The 19,660-nt window shown below is 42.3% G+C and overlaps 1 protein-coding gene across 1 annotated transcript; it reads left to right on the top strand.

Annotated features, from left to right (window-relative positions):
• Positions 1 to 3,847: 3,847 nt before the first annotated feature.
• angptl2b (angiopoietin-like 2b) lies at positions 3,848 to 15,898 on the top strand. The gene is made up of 5 exons (XM_020590331.1): positions 3,848 to 4,318; positions 9,526 to 10,421; positions 12,696 to 12,889; positions 13,789 to 14,059; positions 14,822 to 15,898. Exons 2-5 carry the CDS (start codon positions 9,551 to 9,553, stop codon positions 15,019 to 15,021), a joined length of 1,536 nt encoding a protein of 511 aa, XP_020445987.1. The 5' UTR covers positions 3,848 to 4,318; positions 9,526 to 9,550; the 3' UTR covers positions 15,022 to 15,898.
• The last annotated feature ends 3,762 nt before the right edge of the window (positions 15,899 to 19,660 follow it).

Consider the following 19,660-nt stretch of genomic DNA (forward strand, 5'->3'; position numbering starts at 1 on the left):
ACACAGCTGCAGCAGTGGTTAGGTGGTAAAGGAAGAGGCATACGGAGAAGGTGCAGTGGCCATCATCGATAAATGAAGCCACACACAATCCTCTATCTATGCAACTTTCCATTGAAAAACAAAAGCAAGCACTTCTGACTTTGCAAAAGGATCACCTTTGAAAATTGGTGTTTCCATGAATCATTACACAGTGTGAAGGATATCTCATGTAGTCATCTCACAGCATCCAATAAGAAGCCATTACTCACTAAATGGCACAGTTCTGCAAGACAAAACTTTGCCAAAGACATGAGAAATGCTGATGAACACTGCCAGGACATTCTTTGGTCAGATGAAAACGAAATGAATCAGTTTAGGTTCAGATGGGGCCCAGCATGTTTGGCGAGGGCCTGGCCAGGACTACCAGTGACTGCATAGTGCTGACCATAAAACATGGAAGCGGGGGGGTGGGGTTGATATGGGGCTGCATGAGTGCAACAGGTGTAGGGGAGATGACATTTATAGAAGGAACACTGAGTTAGTAGACCTAAATAGTGAATGACACCATGACTCCCAGGCTCAGGAGGGGAACTTTCCAACATGACAATGATCCCGAACACACTACAAAAAAGGGGACGCACACTCGGTTTTTAAAAAAGTAAAAAACTATGGCCTGGCCAAGACTGTCCCCGGACTTGAACCCAAGAGAGTAATTTAAAGCTGCAGAGCAATAAACCATCCAACAAACAGCAGCTGAAAGAAATCATGTGTGAAAATTGGCAGAACATCTCTCCACATATTTCTTCAAGACTGGCATAGTTTACACTTAGGAGGATCAAATCTATCATCAAAAATAAAGGAAACATTTTAAAATAAAAGGATGGAATCTCAGTGTGGACTGACTTCAGTTGCTTCTCATGTAGAGATTCTTCATTAACTTAGTTTAATTAGTCAAACACTTCTGTTCTTCAAATGTAGCTGAATAAATGTATTAATCCAACATTCACAACATAATTTGGCCTGTATATTATATAACAGCAAAAAGCATCAGAAATAATACCATTAATAGGAAATTAACTTCTACTTTTTTATTTGACTGGTCACAAACTGTTGTCATAACAGAAGCGTTGCTCCTGCTACTCCCAACAAACTGGTAAACTACCTGACAAATATTCACCAACACACACCCATTTGTGAAACATTTCCAATGTTCACAAGTGGTGCTAGCAGCTAAAATGAACTGATTGGTTACCATTTCTATATTAGGGTAACATTTTTGTTCCTGACATTTTTATAATCTGATGTTCCTCCACCTGCTAAGGATTAGAAATGGAAAAAGAACGAATCACTGCAGCAACACCGCTGTTTTGGATGAGACCCAGTGAGTCACTCCAATGTTGAAAAGCGGTTTAGCTTCCCAGCCGCTGAGTAAGAGTGCCGTTCACCACTTAGCCACAAAGTCAGCTGCAGCTGAAGAAAGTATACAATAAACAGCCAAATAATACCAGGAGAATGGAATTCTCCTTTTCCTTGATCAAAAATGTCTTCAAGGGTAAACAGCCAAATAAAACCAGGAGAATGGAATTGTCTTTTTCCTTGATCAAAAATGTCTTCAAGGTATTATACAGTCAAATGTGAGACTGGCCATTCAGTCTGGCTTAATGTTGGATGCTACAAAATAAATGTGTCCACATCTTGCCGGTCCAGTAACGACTACCGGGAACTTTCCCTCATAAAGCCAGTCGCACATTCTCACTGTGACATCAGGGAAAATATTTAGACAGTTCCAGTCACTTAGGGATGAAAGTGGGTGAAATTGGTGGCTGCTTGTCTTAAAATACTGAACCACACATGGTCTGAACAATGAAATCACACAGGAATACAAAACGAAAATACACACAAGAACTATGATTATTGCAGTGATCAGGCTCTCCATTATACATATTTCATTCATCTAAAGTATAAGATGTTTCACTGTACCTGGCTGCATCTTCATTGCTTTGCAGTTTTCTTTCACTTACTTACACCACAAAGATGTTACAACAAACAACAGCAAAGATTAAATGCTATTTATTTCCCAGGCTTACTACATATGGTTAACAGTGCAGGGGTACTTTTTTTTAATTTATTGTATTATTTGATGATTTAAAAAAAAAAAAAAACATCAATGCACACTGTACAAGAACCTGGATTTCAGCCATGCTCTGAGGCCTACATATAAATCTATTGGCCTAAATGAAAGTCTACACTGAAACAATGGAAAACATTGATTGTGCAGTACGCAACCAGCAGCAGAGCCATAACAGCTGCATTAAAAGTAGAGAAATAAAAGGAAGGGAATGGGTGTGGAGGGATCATTTGAGCTATTAACTACACCATGCTCTGCTCATCATTGAGTGCTTGAATTTCTTCATGAGAGGTACTACTCATGTAAATGCAGAGTATTTAACACCTAAACCAAACACACATCCTGTACAGTTTACTCGTTGCCTATAGAACACTGTATATACACATTGAGGGCCACTGTACTGGAGTCAAATTCCTCATGTGCTCAACACACCTGGCCAATAAAGCTACAATAACATACTGAAGAAAATGTCTGTACAGTCCTTTGCATGTAGGGACTGGTGACAAATTAAAAGGAAAACCCTGGATAAATGAGCATAACAACGCCTCCTTCTATACGGCATGAGGCACCACTGAATGGTTTGAGTGTGAAAATGATGTGAGCCATATGCTGTGCCTTCACACACATCATGTCCTGTGGTGACCCAACACCTTACTAAAACAATCTGTTGGATTTTCTTTCCCTTTGTCACTCACCTGCACTGTATTACAACCTGGAGCTTGATTAGACTAGTGATAATGATGCTTATTTTTTTTATTTGCTCAAAACTAAAGGTCAGTTAACAGCAACTGATTTTGCCCATTACAGCAAGTGTGGTCCAGACTATTTAATTTAAACAGCTGAAACAGCACTGATTTTAAAAAAATCATAACAGTTGCTTGAAATGTAAAACATATTCTGTAATTAAGCCCATAGAAAAATGCTATGCTGAAGTTTCTATGTGTACTGAAAAGAAATGTATAAAGTACTAAATCTTTAGTAGAAACAGAAAGCCCAATGACAACATCATTGGCTAGGCAAAACTTTACTCTTATTGAAAACAGAAAGACAGCGCAACAACAACAGACAACAGCCGAGGCAACAGTATCCAAAGCCAAAGTCTTTGCTTGGGAAATTTATAGATCATTGGCAGGACTGTCCACAGTCTGACAGGACATGTTTCACATCCTTTTGTCCACCAACACACATGGAGACAAGTTTAGTACAGCTCTGCTTTTGGAGTAATTACATAATTATCCCTCAGCAAGACGCAGTACTATTACAGATCCAGCCCAGCACACATCTCACCTCTAGGCTATAAACAAGGCTCAGCAATCACTCACCCAGATCTGGTGTAAGTCAGACACCTGGATCTGGTCCTTACATGATACAGATTAATTCAAGCTCAATTAGGATCTGATCAACCCAACACTGCTGCTGTCCACCACCAGAAGAACCATGCAGTCCAGGCCAGACAGTGGTGGTGAACCCATGGCTAGGGAGGGGGTTGGAAATTTAAGGAGTGTGCATGTGTGACTTGTGTTGTGCATGCTTGTGGATCCCTTTTGTGCGATGAGGAGGAGGGGTGGAGAAAAAAAAGGAAGTTTCTTGAAACATTTTACCAGCTCATTTTACGTTTGAGGGGGAGGATCTCAGCCTACTGAAACACTGCTAAAGGATTTTTCACCAATTAATTTAAAAGCAGCAAGAAGGAAGATAGTGGGGGGAGCACACGGGAGGAGGAGCGAGAGAGGTGCAGTTGAGAGAGAGAGAGAGAGCCTCTCCGAGTTGTGAAGCTGAAGTGATGGATTCAGCCCAAAGAGAAGTGACAGTCTTCTAACGGGCAGCAGGCAGAATATACAACCTGCCCTGGACCCTCTCACTTTGTCAGGAAACTACCTCCACCATCCAACTAAAGTTACCAATTGCCTCCTGAACGTGGTCCAACTCTTTCAAGTGGATTTAGGAACTACATACTCAGTCTTTGCTGAAGAGTTTCTGGCCAGCTGAGCTTCTATTGGGCTAAGGACAGCTTTTAAATAACAAGCTTTAAAACAGCTCTCTCTCTCTCTCTCTCTCTCTCTCTCTCTCTCTCTCTCTCCACTGCTGGAATGGACTAAGGTGACAAAAGCAACTAGACAGGGATGACTTTCTACCAGGAGAAACTTCAATCAGCTCTGGCAGGAGGGCAAGGCAACTGAGGGAGTCTCATCACCACGTTGCAGTTATCTCGTAAGCTTTGTATAACCTTTGGCTGATTTATTATATTCATCTTATTTTGGGATTTATTTTTGAAGGAATAGTGCACATGTAGAAAACTTGGCTCATTTTTCTGCACTGATAAATCATTTATGTTCATAACAAATAATCTTGCAAAGCAAGTGATGACCCAAGTCATTCGTAAGCTCCAAATCAATCGGTGACATTTCACATGTGATGCTGAAGTTATTACTTTGTCATCTTGTTAACCTGACTGAAGTCAGACTTTGGCTGCTTACTCTCAAGCTTCTGCATTTCACATAATGATTCTGTCTGGTCTAGAATTCAGCAGTTGTCAGTCAGCATCAGTTATCTGGCTCACTGTATGGAACCAAAGGCTAATTCTGCTATACAATCACTAATCTGATGACCCAAAATAGACTTGGTTGAGGGGGGTTAGTTCAGCACAGGGAGATGCTGGAGCGTGGGTTCTCTAGGCTAAGAGCTACTTCACTACTGGGAAAAGACCCAGCTGGTCTAAACACAGGACCATTAAAGTGTAAAACAAAAGAACATGGGCCGTGGAGAGGGTGTTCAGAAGAGTTTTGAATTGTATCGGCTGCCAAAGCTTTTTTTGATATACAACGTGTGCCATTCCCTTTAAAAAAAAAAAAAAAAAAAAAAAAGCTTACTATATCAAGCAGTCTGCAGCTTCAGGATGTTCCCCTGGGCTCAAGAAGACAGAGAAGCAGGCGATTGAATCCCGTCTTTGTTTCTGTTGCCAGGGTAGTGTTTGGATAAGGGGGCTTTGAGGTAGAAAGCTGGAACTTATAGAAACAATTCTTGAACCCCCTTGTCTCCCTCTCTGACGTAAATCACAAGTGGGGTATGGAAGAAGGCACCAAGCAGCAAGGACAGAATGTGAACAGAAACTTTAGTTCTCCTCCTCAAACCATCCTCTGTGAACTAAGCAGGTACTAAAGGTTAATGGTTCCAAATGTCATGTTACAAGGATTCCACGCTTGAGAAAAGAATAAGGTCACCCTCAAAGTAATGTACACTAATAAAGCACATTACCATGAGAACACTGAATATGACTCTACTGGGTGTCAGGCAGGGGATTCTGACAATTCTCAAAGGAACTGGTACCAATGTGAGCATGCAGCACAAAGTCATCTTGCAAAGCATTGCCTTTATTAAGGCCACTGTGTGGTTGTGTGCTGATCTCCTGCTGTGGATGATGGTGTGATTATGAAGCAACACAGAAAGTAGGACACAAGGAATGAACTGGGTCAGTAGATTCAACATGCCTGATACTGCAGGTACGGCAGGGATAAAGTGAGTAGTGGTTCTGCATCTAGCACTCTGTCTGGCCACGGCCGCCGACTCTCCATGTGTGTATGGCAGCTTGCTCTAATGAGGTGACAAAGAATGTGAGGAATGCCATGTTCACGCTGAAATGAGAGGGGCTGGGGTGAGAGGCATCAGCCAGTCTGAGTGAAGCAGCCCACCCTCTAATTAATATGTGCTGAGCATGACTAAAAAAAGCTGGAGCGCAGTGTTGGTCAGAAACCCAACGGCCGGCCTATCACACTTGATTTAACACAGTAAAATCCAGAGACAAGAGTCATGCAAACACAGACTTACCACCTGAAGACAATAAAACCAAAACAATCTGGTGTGAAGCAGACTTGAAGAAATGACTCATGAGGAGCTGGCAATCAAATTAAGATGAGGGCGGTTAGTCATTGCACTTCAGTCATTCATCTTTAGGCCCTTAGCTGAGTAGATGTATAACACACATCTCAACACTACTTAATCATTGAAGTTACTGGCCGGTCAGCAGCAGCTTGTTAAAGTGAACTGATGTTAGGATAAAAATGAGCTGTGGGGGCTGTTAACAGCAAAAATGGAGGAGGAAGCTTTCTGTTGTTCCCTCTGGCAGACCATGGATGGGTTAATAACAGGCTGTCTCTGTCAGGGCAGCTGGGACTCTCTCCGTTCCCTGGCAAGTGTTGTTATTTGAAAACACGCATTTGTGGAAAAACACTCAGACATGCACATACTGCACTGCACAGGCTCGCACACAAACACACGTTTCATCACAAGCTGCAGACATTTTCCCCTCAGCTTTCAAGTGCAGTGAAACCTACAGTGCAGGTGATTCCGGCCTAAAAACGTCCAACATGGGAGAGCATTCCTCAAGGGGGAGAACCTGCAGGAACCTCAGGCCAAAAAGTCAGCACATTACAAGGGACAGGTTCTGGGTTTCTGGTATCAGCTTGGTATAGGCTTATAAGTTACTAGTAGTTTCTCTAAGGCTTGATCTATAAGACTATACAATAATTTACTTAAAATTGATAAGAATTTATTTGCATAGTGTAAAAAAAATTTCTGATACTACAGTCTGCATCAATCAGTATTTGCTGAGGTGATGCTTCATGGCAAACCATACTGTTTTTGAGGTTATTTTTACACATGCAAATTATGTTTCAGCTGAGGACTCTACAATTTTAACTAAATATATTGGAGAATTACACCTTATAATGTTCTGTACTCTAGGTGATATTTTACTGAGCAGTTAAACTAAATTATTGAACAAAAAAAACTGGTTACAAATGGGCACAATGTACAAAATCCTGCCCCAATTCCTGGATATTTTTCCAGTAATATAAAGTGTTTACACATTCTATTCTAGACAGATAAAACCAGAAGGGACGACTAGATCGAGGGTCATGCTCTTGGAGAGAGTTGCATTTCTCTTCACAGACAAAAACATTTCTGCTCTCTTACCGGTTTTGTGCTGAACATGTACGGCAGATTATCTTTCACACAGATAAGATGGAGCAAATGTGTACATTTGTAAGCCTTCTGCTGCTTTTCAAACCCAAACAGACAGGCCCCTCCTGACTCCGGGGAACACTCTGTAATCCAATATGCAGCAGCTTTCAATTAAGGTGCCCCAAGAGTTCAAGACCTTGTTATCCTTACACAGGGGTTGCATTCTCCTCAGCACTCTGTGCCATCCCCTCGATTTCTAATAAATACACAAACATCCTTTTCACAAACTGCCTGCACTTATTGTTCTAATAAAAATATCTACACTTTCAATTCAGTTGAACAGAGCTGGTTTGCCAAACTCACAATTTGATTCAATCTAATTGCGTCATGATTCGATATTTAAAATGATTTGACTCAATAAAAATAAAAGGGTGCTATATATATATTTTTGGCTCTTACTCCAGTGCACTGTATGTCAAACCACCAATTCCTGACCATTTGTAACCTGTTTTTTTTTTGTTCAATAATTGGCCACTGAAATGCAAGTGAGAAAGCCATTTTGCCAACTGGTTCTGATGGTCATAATTAGATTAACAGAAAAGAAACAATATTTTTGAAGTTCTTCATTCAAGTTAAAAAGCATAATTTGAAATATAAAATATAAACTCTGCAAGGTGTTAGTTTGTATTTTAGAGCATAACTGACTGTCCAACATCATTGGTTAAATGTTTCTGGCCAAAACCAAAGCTGGTGTTTGTATTGTAAAGGTTAGTCAGAAAAAAAACCAGAGCGCTATGTTGTTAATGTTACGTCTGCAACACTGGAGAACAGCATCAAATCTGGAGAGAGCCAGCATTAAAGCAAAACAAAGTTCCTTTCTTTGCCCCACCAGAGTTTAGTGAAGTTTTGTTTCGTCTGTTGGTGATGGAGTATAAAGTATTTACACAATCCCCCACACTCGTCTGTCAAAGCTCATCATCGAATTATTAAAACATGCTCAAATGGTTTTCTTCTTTGAAGGTTTTTTTGTTTTACCAACATTATTACAAAAATTAGTTTCTGGGATTTGTGATTCAATTCAGAAATTTGGAAGATATGAATCAATTCTTATGTGAATCAATTTTTTCCATCTACCCCTATTAAGTATCTATGTCTTCAGAGAAGTTCTGGGTCCAGTCCCGGCGGGACGAGGGTTTGGGCCAGGTTCGGGAAGAAAGTAAGAAGTTATGTTCAGGTTAGGGTCGCGTTCGGTCACATAGGTCAAGCTACAGGATAGAAGGTTGGAGCAGTTAATGATAAGGGGAAAAACAGTAAAAACTTAAATCGGGTTCATCCATCCATCCATCCATTTTCTTCCGCTTATCCAGGACCGGGTCGCGGGGGCAAATCGGGTTCAAACATTATATTATTAGCTTGTCGAGTCCAGACAACACATAATTGGGCATGGTTTGGATTCTGAAATTGGACTGGATCCAATGCTCTACTGTAATCTAAATAGGAATGCTTATATCTCAGATTTGTCACAAAATTAATAAAAGATAATGTTATGAAACATTCATAAATTGATACCTCAGCATGTTTGATGCAGTCAAAAGAGAAGCAGACATGTTCAAACTGGATTCCTAAATTATGATTAATTGCCTTCAATGTCTTAATGCAACAAATTTTCCTCTTTTGGTAACGCTTATGGACAAAGCTGATGCAACACAATCAATATTTAAAACGGTTCCAGGAATAGCATCAACTCACAGTGCCTCAAGTTTTCCATAAGCAAAGATGTCCAGGCCTGCAAAAGGGAGTATTTCTGAGTGTTAAGGACAAGCAGTGGCAGCCACCCAAAGAGAACTAAAGAGATCCACACATCAATGGACAAAAACATTTTTCTTAGGAGCAGTGAGGAGATTAGTAACTTTCAAACATCATATATTGCATACATCTGACACATTTGGAAAGTGGATTTAAACAAACCGAGATTAAAGCCAGATGCATTCAGTGAATTACACTTAGATATTGGGAAAACTGCAGTGTGTGCGCATGCCCATTAATACTGGTAAATATAATGCGTTCCCTGTCATGGAAAGTCACAGCAACCACCAGGATGCTCTGCAGGGCAAGTGGACAATTTCCATTCAGATGTAATCTTTTTCATTAGTCCATATTTAGCTGCAGTGACCTCCAGCCCTGCCTAGGTTGAGATGGGAAGGCAGAGGATGCCTGTGCTCATCTGATCCTGACAAGTAAAGAACAACAGGAAAAATGTATTCTTATAGGCAGCCTTGTGGTGGTTTTATTCGACATAGCTGGTAAGGACTCCACTGATGTCCTGTCAAAATAAATATGCTGCCCATTCCTTAAGGCTTTCCAAATAGGTATGCACATAAGTCTTCTGTTTGCAGACAATAAAATGTTTTTCACTACAATAAAATAATGATTCTCCTTGTCTACTCCATTATCCTCAGCCTTTGGTGAGTTGGACGCAAACTCATGGAGCCCCCCTCAGTGGTCCTGCTGGGGCTCCTTCTTGTTTATGGACTGGCCTGTGGTGTCCTGCAGACTCAGGGGAGTCCATCAGAGAGCATCCATGGCATGGACAGGACCCAACAATTTGAGAGTAGTGAGGATGGTCCAGAGAGAGAGTTTCTCTATGCTGGAAGGAGCAAACGTGCTCCAGCTGAGCAGGAGCAGGACAAGTGCTCCTACACTTTCATTGTACCACAGAAAAAAGTGACTGGAGCCATCTGTGTCAACTCCAAGGAGCCTGAGGCCATGCTGGAGAATCGGGTCAACAAACAGGAGTTAGAACTGCTAAATGTGGAGCTACAGAAACAAAAGAGGCAGATCGAGACCCTGCAGCAGCTGGTAGAGGTAGACGGAGGTATTGTCAATGAGGTCAAGCTTCTGAGGAAGGAGAGTCGAAACATGAACTCCAGGGTCACTCAGCTGTACATGCAGCTGCTCCATGAGATCATCAGAAAGAGAGACAATGCCCTAGAGTTGGCTCAGATGGAGAACAGGATCCTGAACCAAACCTCAGAGATGCAGCAGCTAACCAGTCGATACAAAGATCTCGAGCACAAGTACCAGCACTTGGCTTCTTTGGCCAATAACCAATCAGCTCTTATTGCCCTGTTGGAGGAGCAGTGCCAGAGTCGCCCTCCACCTCGTCATGTGCCCATTGCCCCACCGCGCCCTCAGCCACCTCCACCATCACCACCTCTCGACAAGCCTCGTCAGCCACCTGTCCTCCCACGAATTACCAACCCAATCAGCAATGAGATCCAGAGTGACCAAAAGTCTCTACTCCCAACCATGTCTACTAGCATACAAGGCCACTCCACTACCGGTAAACCCTCTGGTGAGTCTTAAATTCTTACCAAACACACCAGATGCTGTCACGAACAACAGACTGATTGTCTGAGCCAACTATATTGTGAATCTCTTAACCAGTAATCACAAGAAAACACCAAGTACCCATTCTTTCAGTCATAGCCAATTTAAATAAGTCCCACACATTCCCATGACAAATGCCTCTCAGTGAGAACAGAAACGCTGTTGTCTACCACCTTTTGAGATGCATAGCATCTAATTGCCATGATTTAACCCACACAAAAATACAAAGCATATTAGGAGTGTAAATGTGTGGATAAACAGATTACTGGCCACAAGCCCGTTGGTCTTTTGAACCCTTTAGTGAATGATAAAGCTTTAAAATTGATTGAAGAGTATTTTGCGGTATCAGTTGCAGTGAATAGTCTATTGCCATTCCCTTTTATTCAAGGATGCCAATTTGATATGGTGGGAAAAATTTAACCATTCCCAACATGATTACTGGGAGCTTTTCCAGTGACATGTTGACCTACTACTAGCCATTTTCACAGGCTGCATGTGAAAGTAGCCTTTGTATGGAATGTATGAAAGGAGGCAAGTAATTTCCTGCCCACTGCCACGCAACTAACATCCCAAAAAGTTATTTAAACTCTTAACATGAACAGAGAGCTTACAGAGGGAACAGTGCACGAACAGAGGAAGGAAAAAGACCTGAGACTGAGGGATGAGTAATAAAAAAGGGGAGGGGGGCAAGTGCGAACAGAAAGAGATACTGTGAGTCGGTGATGTCATTTGTTCCAGTTGCACCAGTCATATGTTCCACCAAACAGGAGGCTTTATCAGGCATAACAGAGCAGGGCAAGGCAGGGCAGCTCTCTGTCTTGTATCTGCTATGCAGACATTCCTAAGATTAAGTGGATGGCAGAGACCGGGCCAAGATGCAGTATCATCCAGAGCGATTTCATAAGATCAAAAACAACCTCGTTTTTGAGAGAAGAAATGTTTGGCTAATCCCATTATATGTTCCCTTAAAGTTCTACGTCAGCTAAGCAGGACCTGATGACAAAGGCAGAATACGTGACACGTTCTGCTTCTTTTTCATACACCTCCTCTGTCTTTATTTCTCTTGCCAACTGCTGATGCTCCCCTCCACCTACAATTTGACCCTTTGTGTGACTCCCTATTCTGTTTTCATTCATTTCCACTGTATTTAAACACTTAAAATTTCAGGTCAGTTGGCAAACCACACAAGTATAAAATCTTTAAGCAGGGGAGACAGTTGCCCCATTAGTGTTTTTCCATATCTATCCAGTTTGGAATTTGGGGTAAAATCGTTGTGGCCAAAAGACAAATGGGGTTTCCCCAGCTTGCACCATAAAATCCCATTCATCTGCAGCATGAATTCTATTGCTGCAGATTAATGCAGGGCTGATGCTATATAATTATCATTAAACTCCTGCTGCTGTCAGATTATACAACCAGCATTGCTCCCAGTAGAACCCGCCCTCCCAAAGCCGACCTCACACAACCCCGCACTGAATAACAGTGGATACACAGCCTACCAGTGTGCAATGTCTTACTTTTTATTATTATAACTACACTTGTTTATATTTCTATTGATAATACCTTGGCTGTTACTTTTTAATTCTTAGCACTGAGTGCCTGTTTCTATCCCTTTGCTGCTGTAACAGTGTGAAATTCCCTGTCATGGGACTAATTAAGGTTTATGTTATCTAACATTACTTGTCAGCTGTAAACATGAAACTTCTTCAAAACATGATGTGAAAGTAATCCTGTTACTTCAGAGGATTTATTGCATTATTGGGAAAAATGCTTCAGCACTCCTACTGGCAGAGAACTGCATCTTAAGACACATTTAAAGTTGCTCTTAAATTAATTTAGTTCCATAAATCCTCTCCTAAACCATGATGTGAGGCCTTAATAGGAATGTGTCTGTATAATATACAGGTGAAAGCCTGAGTGAAAGTAAGTAAAATAACAATCCTGCCCTGGAATCACAGACAAAAGGTTACTGCTTCAGTTTCATCATTCAGTAGTCAGAATTCCATGTGCCCTCATGCCACTGTTTCTCTTGGCTGCACAGCTGTCAGCCATTTCCCTCTTGAGAGGAGCAGCCAATGTCAACTCTACTGTTAAAATGAGAACCTCTACTGAGAAATGGGATTCCCTACAGTATAATATAACAACTTTGGCTTTTTCACACTTTCCTTTTCTAATGATACAGCTGCACTTGACTGGATCCCACATGCTAACAAGGTCATGTTGATATCTTTCTGTTTAGGCCCATTTAGGGACTGCCTGCAGGTTCTGGAAGATGGCCACACTACCAGCGGCATGTACCTGGTGAAGCCGGAGAATGCCAACCGGCTTATGCAGGTGTGGTGTGACCAGAGACATGATCCAGGTGGCTGGACAGTGATCCAGAGGAGGGTGGATGGCTCCGTCAACTTTTTCAGGAACTGGGAGACATACAAGGTGCGACAGCCTCACACTAAATCAAGGACCTCAGTTTGGAGGGAAGAGGGTGGCTTATGTAGGCTCTTTTGATACTGAACAGATATGAACAAGTAACAAATAGGCAGTCACTGCCGCAGTCACTGCCACAGTCTGATGTGTCTTTAATTCCACCAACATCAGCTGGTCTTTGTGAAAGACTTCAAACTAAAATAAAAATGTGTGTATATTGGGCATATTACATCTGACATTAGTTGATGGTGCCAGCATTCCGAATGTTCTGGAAAAATAACCCTACTTCCTGAATACCACATCAGAATGTGTCTGATAAAACCTGTGCAGAAATTTTGTTTCTATACATAGGGAACGGTCTGAGGGGGAGACCCCTCTCAGCTCACTGGAAAACGTCTGTTTGCAGGCCAACAATTCACAAGGTCCTGATTACATCTTAGCAACAATAGAGCTATTTCCAAGATCAACAATAGAGACAATTCCAAGTCTTACAAAAACTTTAAAGCACATCAAACTGCATTTGTACACTCATGAGGAGTATTTCCATGATTCAAAGCGTGTAGACCGTAGGGGATACCACAAACTTAAGAGTGTGACCAGAGCCAAAACAAAGTAGTTAGACAGCATCCAGTATGTTGGATTTCATACTATATCCACTGTATCCTGCTGTGTTTCAATAACAAAATAATAGTGGAAATCTGAACATTTGATACGTGCTATAAACTTGACTCAGGGGGCCCATTTATAATAATGTTTCTTGACTATAAACAACCCCATATAAGAGCTAAACTCTACCTCCAGAACATGAGCGATGACTGAATCATCTCCCAGACTAACTGTCCAAAGTATTCACAAAAAAAATCCCCTAATCGTATTGATAATGATTTTCTTATCACTACACTTCACAGCAAGGTTTTGGCAATATCGATGGTGAGTATTGGCTGGGGTTGGAGAACATCTACTGGTTGACCAACCAGGGGAACTACAAACTGCTGGTCACGCTGGAGGACTGGTCTGGCAGGAAGGTGTTTGCAGAATATGCCAGTTTTAGAGTGGAGCCTGAAGCCGACTTCTACAAGCTGAGGGTGGGCCGTTACCATGGCAACGCTGGAGACTCTCTCACCTGGCACAATGGCAAACAGTTCACAACACTGGACAGAGACCATGATGTATATACAGGTAAAATCTTCAGTGATTTGAAGCATTTAGGCAGAGCATAAACCTCCCAAAAAAGCTTTCTACCAAGGGCATATTTCTGCATATGGATGGTAGGGACATGTCTCTGTCGATATTTTGCAAGGACAGAACTGTCCCTACCGATATCTGAAACTTGTGCGCATTGTCTTTGGAGTGAAGTCATATTAGATCATCCCAATGTGCCTGACTGAGTGAAAGGGAGGGGGAAATATACAGATCATGTTACATACAAATGTCATATTTGCTCCCAGACATAAGATCATGTTACGTACAAATGTCATATTTGCTCCCAGACATGGAGGAGAAAGAGCTGTCAGTCAGTGCGCTGACAATGGTATCTTACGGTTGCTGACATTAGTAATGTTGGAAAGATAAGGTAAAAACAGGTGCATCTTCATTGTTTTAGTGTGGGAGTTGGGGGGGAAGGGTTGCTGGTAGCCAGTGTTGAGACTAAACCTACAATGTTGCTTTCAACTGTAGCATCAGGTGCACGGGTCAATGAGCAATATTAGTAGGGGAAAAATGAAAGCCCACACACTGATTAAATGTTCCAACCATAACCGCTACTACAATCCTTTGGTTTGCCCTTAATAAAAAGGATTTTTGTGGGAGCATTTAATCAATGTGCAGACTTTAGTTTCTTTTCTACTAAAAACCTCAATAGAAAATACAAATTGGCCCCTTCAAACCAATGATGTTTAAGCATGCAGCCTGACTGTTTTATTTATTTTCAAACCTTTTTAGGTAATTGTGCCCACTACCAGAAGGGAGGCTGGTGGTACAATGCTTGTGCCCACTCAAATTTGAATGGAGTGTGGTACAGAGGAGGACACTACCGCAGCCGCTACCAAGATGGAATCTACTGGGCAGAGTTCAGAGGAGGAGCTTATTCACTAAAGAAAGTGGTCATGATGATCCGTCCAAATCCTAGCACCTTCCACTAAGCAGCCAAGGAACATACTGCACTGTATCTCTCAACAAATAAAAACCTTTACAGCACTAACATCCATGTAAACATGATCAACGTTGTTTATTGGAATGGTTCCAAACCAGGTGACAAAGATAAAGATGATGCAATATCAAAACATCAGGCTGATATACTGGTACTAACTGACAACTATTTTTTGTTTTTTTTGCACTGGTATTCAGCCACCTGTACCATTTTCCTTTTTACATATGCTCAGTCTTCTATCGGCTCAGGAGCTGTTTTATATACACCGTCTATAATGAAACAAAAGCCTGCTTAGTTGGCAGTGAGACAATAGGAACCTATAGAAATTTGGCATGAAACAAACATAATGACAATTTAGTTAAGATCAGAAACATACAATATGTAGTCAGTATGTATATAAAGTATCTTTGCAGTAAACAAACGAGGTTGACACAGGAAATGTATCCAGTGACCTAACTTCATTCTAAATACAGTGCATTCTCCAAATGTGGAATTTATAGGAACATTAACCCCAGGGTTGATATTCTGAACAGGTTTGTCAATTAGAGTAAAATAATTACAGTAAAATGAGGCACTCTTTTCCAACATAAACCAAAACTGTTAACAATAACAACAACAACAACCAGGCATTATTAACAGCCTGTATTTTTAATATATCTCACAAAAAAAATATCAACCCTGTTAAATTTGAGGAGGTAAACTCTTCAAAGTCCTGCTTTTTTAACATACTTAATTTGAAATCTTGCTTAACAGATATCCACCAATTTGCTTGTATGAACCAAGCACTGTATTTGCTGTATAAATTCTGTGGTTTGTTGATGTCAATAGACCGAAAACATGGCATATGTACATAAGATATATTTGTAATATAATGTATTGAAACATGTTATATCACTATTCATTTGCAATAAAATATGTACAGCTTGTGTGTTTCTTTATCTTGTTCATCCATTTTCCAAAAGTGAAAGTTAGGAAGCATCATTTGAAAGGATGCACATATACAAATCAGCCACAACATTAAAACCGCCCACCTAAATACTAATAACAGCTCTGATCTGTTGAGGCGTGCACTCCACAAGACCTCTGAAGGTGTCCTCGGGTGTCTGACATCAAAGTAGGAGGTTGTTGGATTTGTTTTTCCAGCACAACCCACAGAGGCTTGATCAGATTGAGATATGGTGAATATGGAGGCCAAGGCAGCACCTTGAACCCTTTGTCCTGCTCCACAAACCATTCCTGAACTATTTTTGGAGGTGAGGTGGCAGGGCGCAGCAGCCTGCTGAAAGAGGCCATCAAGGAGTATTGTTGCCATGAAGGGGTGGTACATGTCAAAGTAAGACAGATTAACTGAATACCTGGACCCAAGGGTGGCTGTGGCTCAGGAGGTAGAGCAGGTTTTCTCCTAACCCGAAGGCTGGTAATTTGATTCTGGCTTCTCTAGTCCACATGTCGAAGGGCACCTGAGCAAGGCACTAAACCCCAAGTTGATGTCAGCAGGGTGTGTGCGCTTGGGAGTTTGGATAGGCAAATAGTGTGAAAACACTCGCTCGCTGCAGTGCATAGAAAAATGCTATACAAGACCATTACCATTTACCAAGGTTTTCAAGCAGAACATTGCCCAGATAATCACTCTGCGTCTGCCAACTTGTCTTCTCGTACCATCTCATCACTCTGCCAACTTGTCTTCTCGTACCATCTCTTCTCATGCACACACATGCACCAAGCCGACCACAGTAAAAAAAAACTGAATTAATCAGTCCAGGTCACCTTCTTCTTTTGCTCCATGGCTGAGGACATGTTAAGCAAATATTTTCAATTTGATGGATTTTTTTTGTTTGTTTGTACAATGATTGAAAAATCTGAAGGCCTTCAATCATAGAGATTAGAATGCAGTCGGCAAGCAGCCGAGTGTCTGAAGTTTTTTTCAAAAGTCCAATGACTGCATGCAGTGAATAAACAAACAAAAAAAAAAGGATCGGTGCAATGAAGGATGAAGGACAACCAAGTAATAACCTCCTTGACACCGTATTCAAAGCAGCTTGTTATCCAGGTGTTGACAGCATGTTGGAGCACATCTGTGACCACTACGTGTCACAGAGCAGACAGAGCACATGCTGGGGGATTCCTTCCTGGTGAGGCAAGTGCTCACAGAGTTGGGAAATCCCACGCTCAGAAATCCTTGCCAATTTATAATCACTTCCCTGGGAGAAATGTTTCCCCAACTTCAAAACTGGCTGCAATGGCACTAGTACTGAAGTCTCCATTGTGGCATCAGGCACGCTCAGCCTTCACAACAAAATTACAATGGTCATGAGAAGTTGTCTGACTGAAGCAAAGACACAAAACTATATGACAATCACCTCTGCAACCTCTCAACCAATCAACCTCTGTTGCCTCACAGCAAGAAGGTTCCAGGTTCGCAATCTTTCTGTGCATGTTCTCCCCATGCTTGCATGGGTTCTCTCGGGGTGCTCCAGCTTCCTCCCACAGTCCAAAGACATGTGGCTTAGGTTGACTGGTGACTAAATTGTCCGTAGGAGTGTTTGTGTGTGTGTGTATGTGTGTGTGTGTGTGGTTGTTTGTCTTTGTCTGCATGTTAGCATTGTGATAGACTGGCGTCCTGTCCAGGGTGTACCCCACCTCTTGCCTGATGCCAGCTGGGATTGGCTCCAGCAACCCCGTTTGGGACTAAGTGGTATAGATAATGGATGGATGAATGGTATGAATTGTAATTACCTTAATTTTTAAGTTTTTTTTACTTTGTCTACTTTTCTGGCCAAACAGTTCAGAGTAATACAAACATTAGCTTATATCATGGTGCCCTCTGAGGCAGACGTGTTTGCACGTTCCACTCTCGAATACCGGCTTTTTTCTTCGTTTTCTTCTTTTTTGTGGTTTTTTTTTTTTTTAACTCTTTCTGCAGTGCACAAATGTCATGCACTGCTAACATACAACAGAAATGCATTATTGGATATCATTATTGGATATCACCAACTCACACAGCCACTGGGAATTTACTGGTTTCATACCAACGGAGATACAATTCATTGTTGTTTTTGCGGGAGTGGGAGCGAACAACCACTACCATCATCCCTGGGGAGCCCCCAAAGCGCCGGGCAGAGTGAGCAGGCTGACCCCAGGACAGCGATCTAGAGACGGAGACAGAGATGAGGCAAGAGAGGAGGGCTCCATGATAGGCTAAAAGCTCACGCTACCCGACCGCCACTACCCAGAGCCTCTTCCTAGCTAATGTACAGTCTCTGGAATACAAACTGGACAAGCTAAGGGCTAGGATTACAACATAACAGGAAATCAGAGAATGCTGTACTCTAATTCTCACCGAGACTTGGCTTTCTGACAGTGTCCGAGATTCCGCAATTCAGCTAGAGACTCACTCTGTACATCGAGGAGATCACACTGCTGCTTCAGAGAAGGTAAAACGAGGCGGTGTGTGCATGTTTAGCAATAACTCGTGGTGTGGAGATGTACGGACTGTTTAGAAGCACTGTTCGCCAGACGTGAAGTTTTTATTGCTAAAATGCCGGCCCTTTTATCTAGCAAGAGAGCATAGTGCTGTGTTTCTAGCTGCTGTGTATGTTAGCTCAAGAGCTAATCCCTTGGCAGCTCTCAGCAAACTCTATGATGTCATCAGCGTGCTAGAGACAGCGCACCCCGATGCTGTATTTATCGCTGCAGGCGACTTTAACCAGTGCAATTTAAACACGGTACTCCCCAAATATTACCAACATATGACCATGCCCACCTGGGGCAAGAACACTCTAGATCATGTTTACAGTAACATACGGGGTGCATACAGGGCCACACCCCGCCCCCACCTTGGACGCTCGGACCACATTTCTTTGTTCCTGTATCCAGCTTACAGACAAAGGCTGAAACAAACAAACCCTGTCACCAAACAAATTAAACTCTGTACCCCAGAGACTGAAGGCATCCTGCAGGACTGTTTCGCCCAGACAAACTGGGATGTGTTTAAAGCTGCAGCCACCTCAGAGGACTTTTCTGTCAGCGTACAGGATTATGTATGTATGTGACCGGGTACATTAGTACCTGTATTGACAACATTGTGCCCACCATACAAGTCAGGAGGTTTCCCAACTGTCTCACCAGGCCAGGTACGCACAGTCCTGAGGAAGATCAACCCCCACAAAGCAGCAGGACCGGACAACATCCCTGGGAGGGCTCTCAGGGCATGTGCCAGTGAGCTGGCTGATGTTCTCACCACCATCTTCAACCTCTCCCTCAGCCACAGCATCGTTCCCACCTGCTTTAAGACCACAACCGTCGTCAGCCTTCCCAAGACGAGCCCGGTCACCTGCCTGAACGACTACCTGCCAGTGGCACTCACCCTAATCATTATGAAGTGTTTTGAGAAAGTGGTGCTGGCCCACATCCAGACCAGTATATTGGACACCCCGGACCCCCTGCAGTATGCCTACCAGCCCAACAGGGCCACCTCAGACGCCATCGGGGCTGCACTCAACTATTCCCTTTCTCACCTAGAAAATGGAGACTCCTACATGAGGATACTCTTCACTGACTATAGCTCCGCCTTCAACACAGTTGTCCCCCACAAACTCACCCACAAACTGTCCACACTGGGTCTGCACCCC

Source organism: Monopterus albus, unplaced genomic scaffold (genome assembly GCF_001952655.1).
Source record: "Monopterus albus unplaced genomic scaffold, M_albus_1.0 scaffold12.1, whole genome shotgun sequence".
NCBI lineage: Eukaryota > Metazoa > Chordata > Actinopteri > Synbranchiformes > Synbranchidae > Monopterus > Monopterus albus.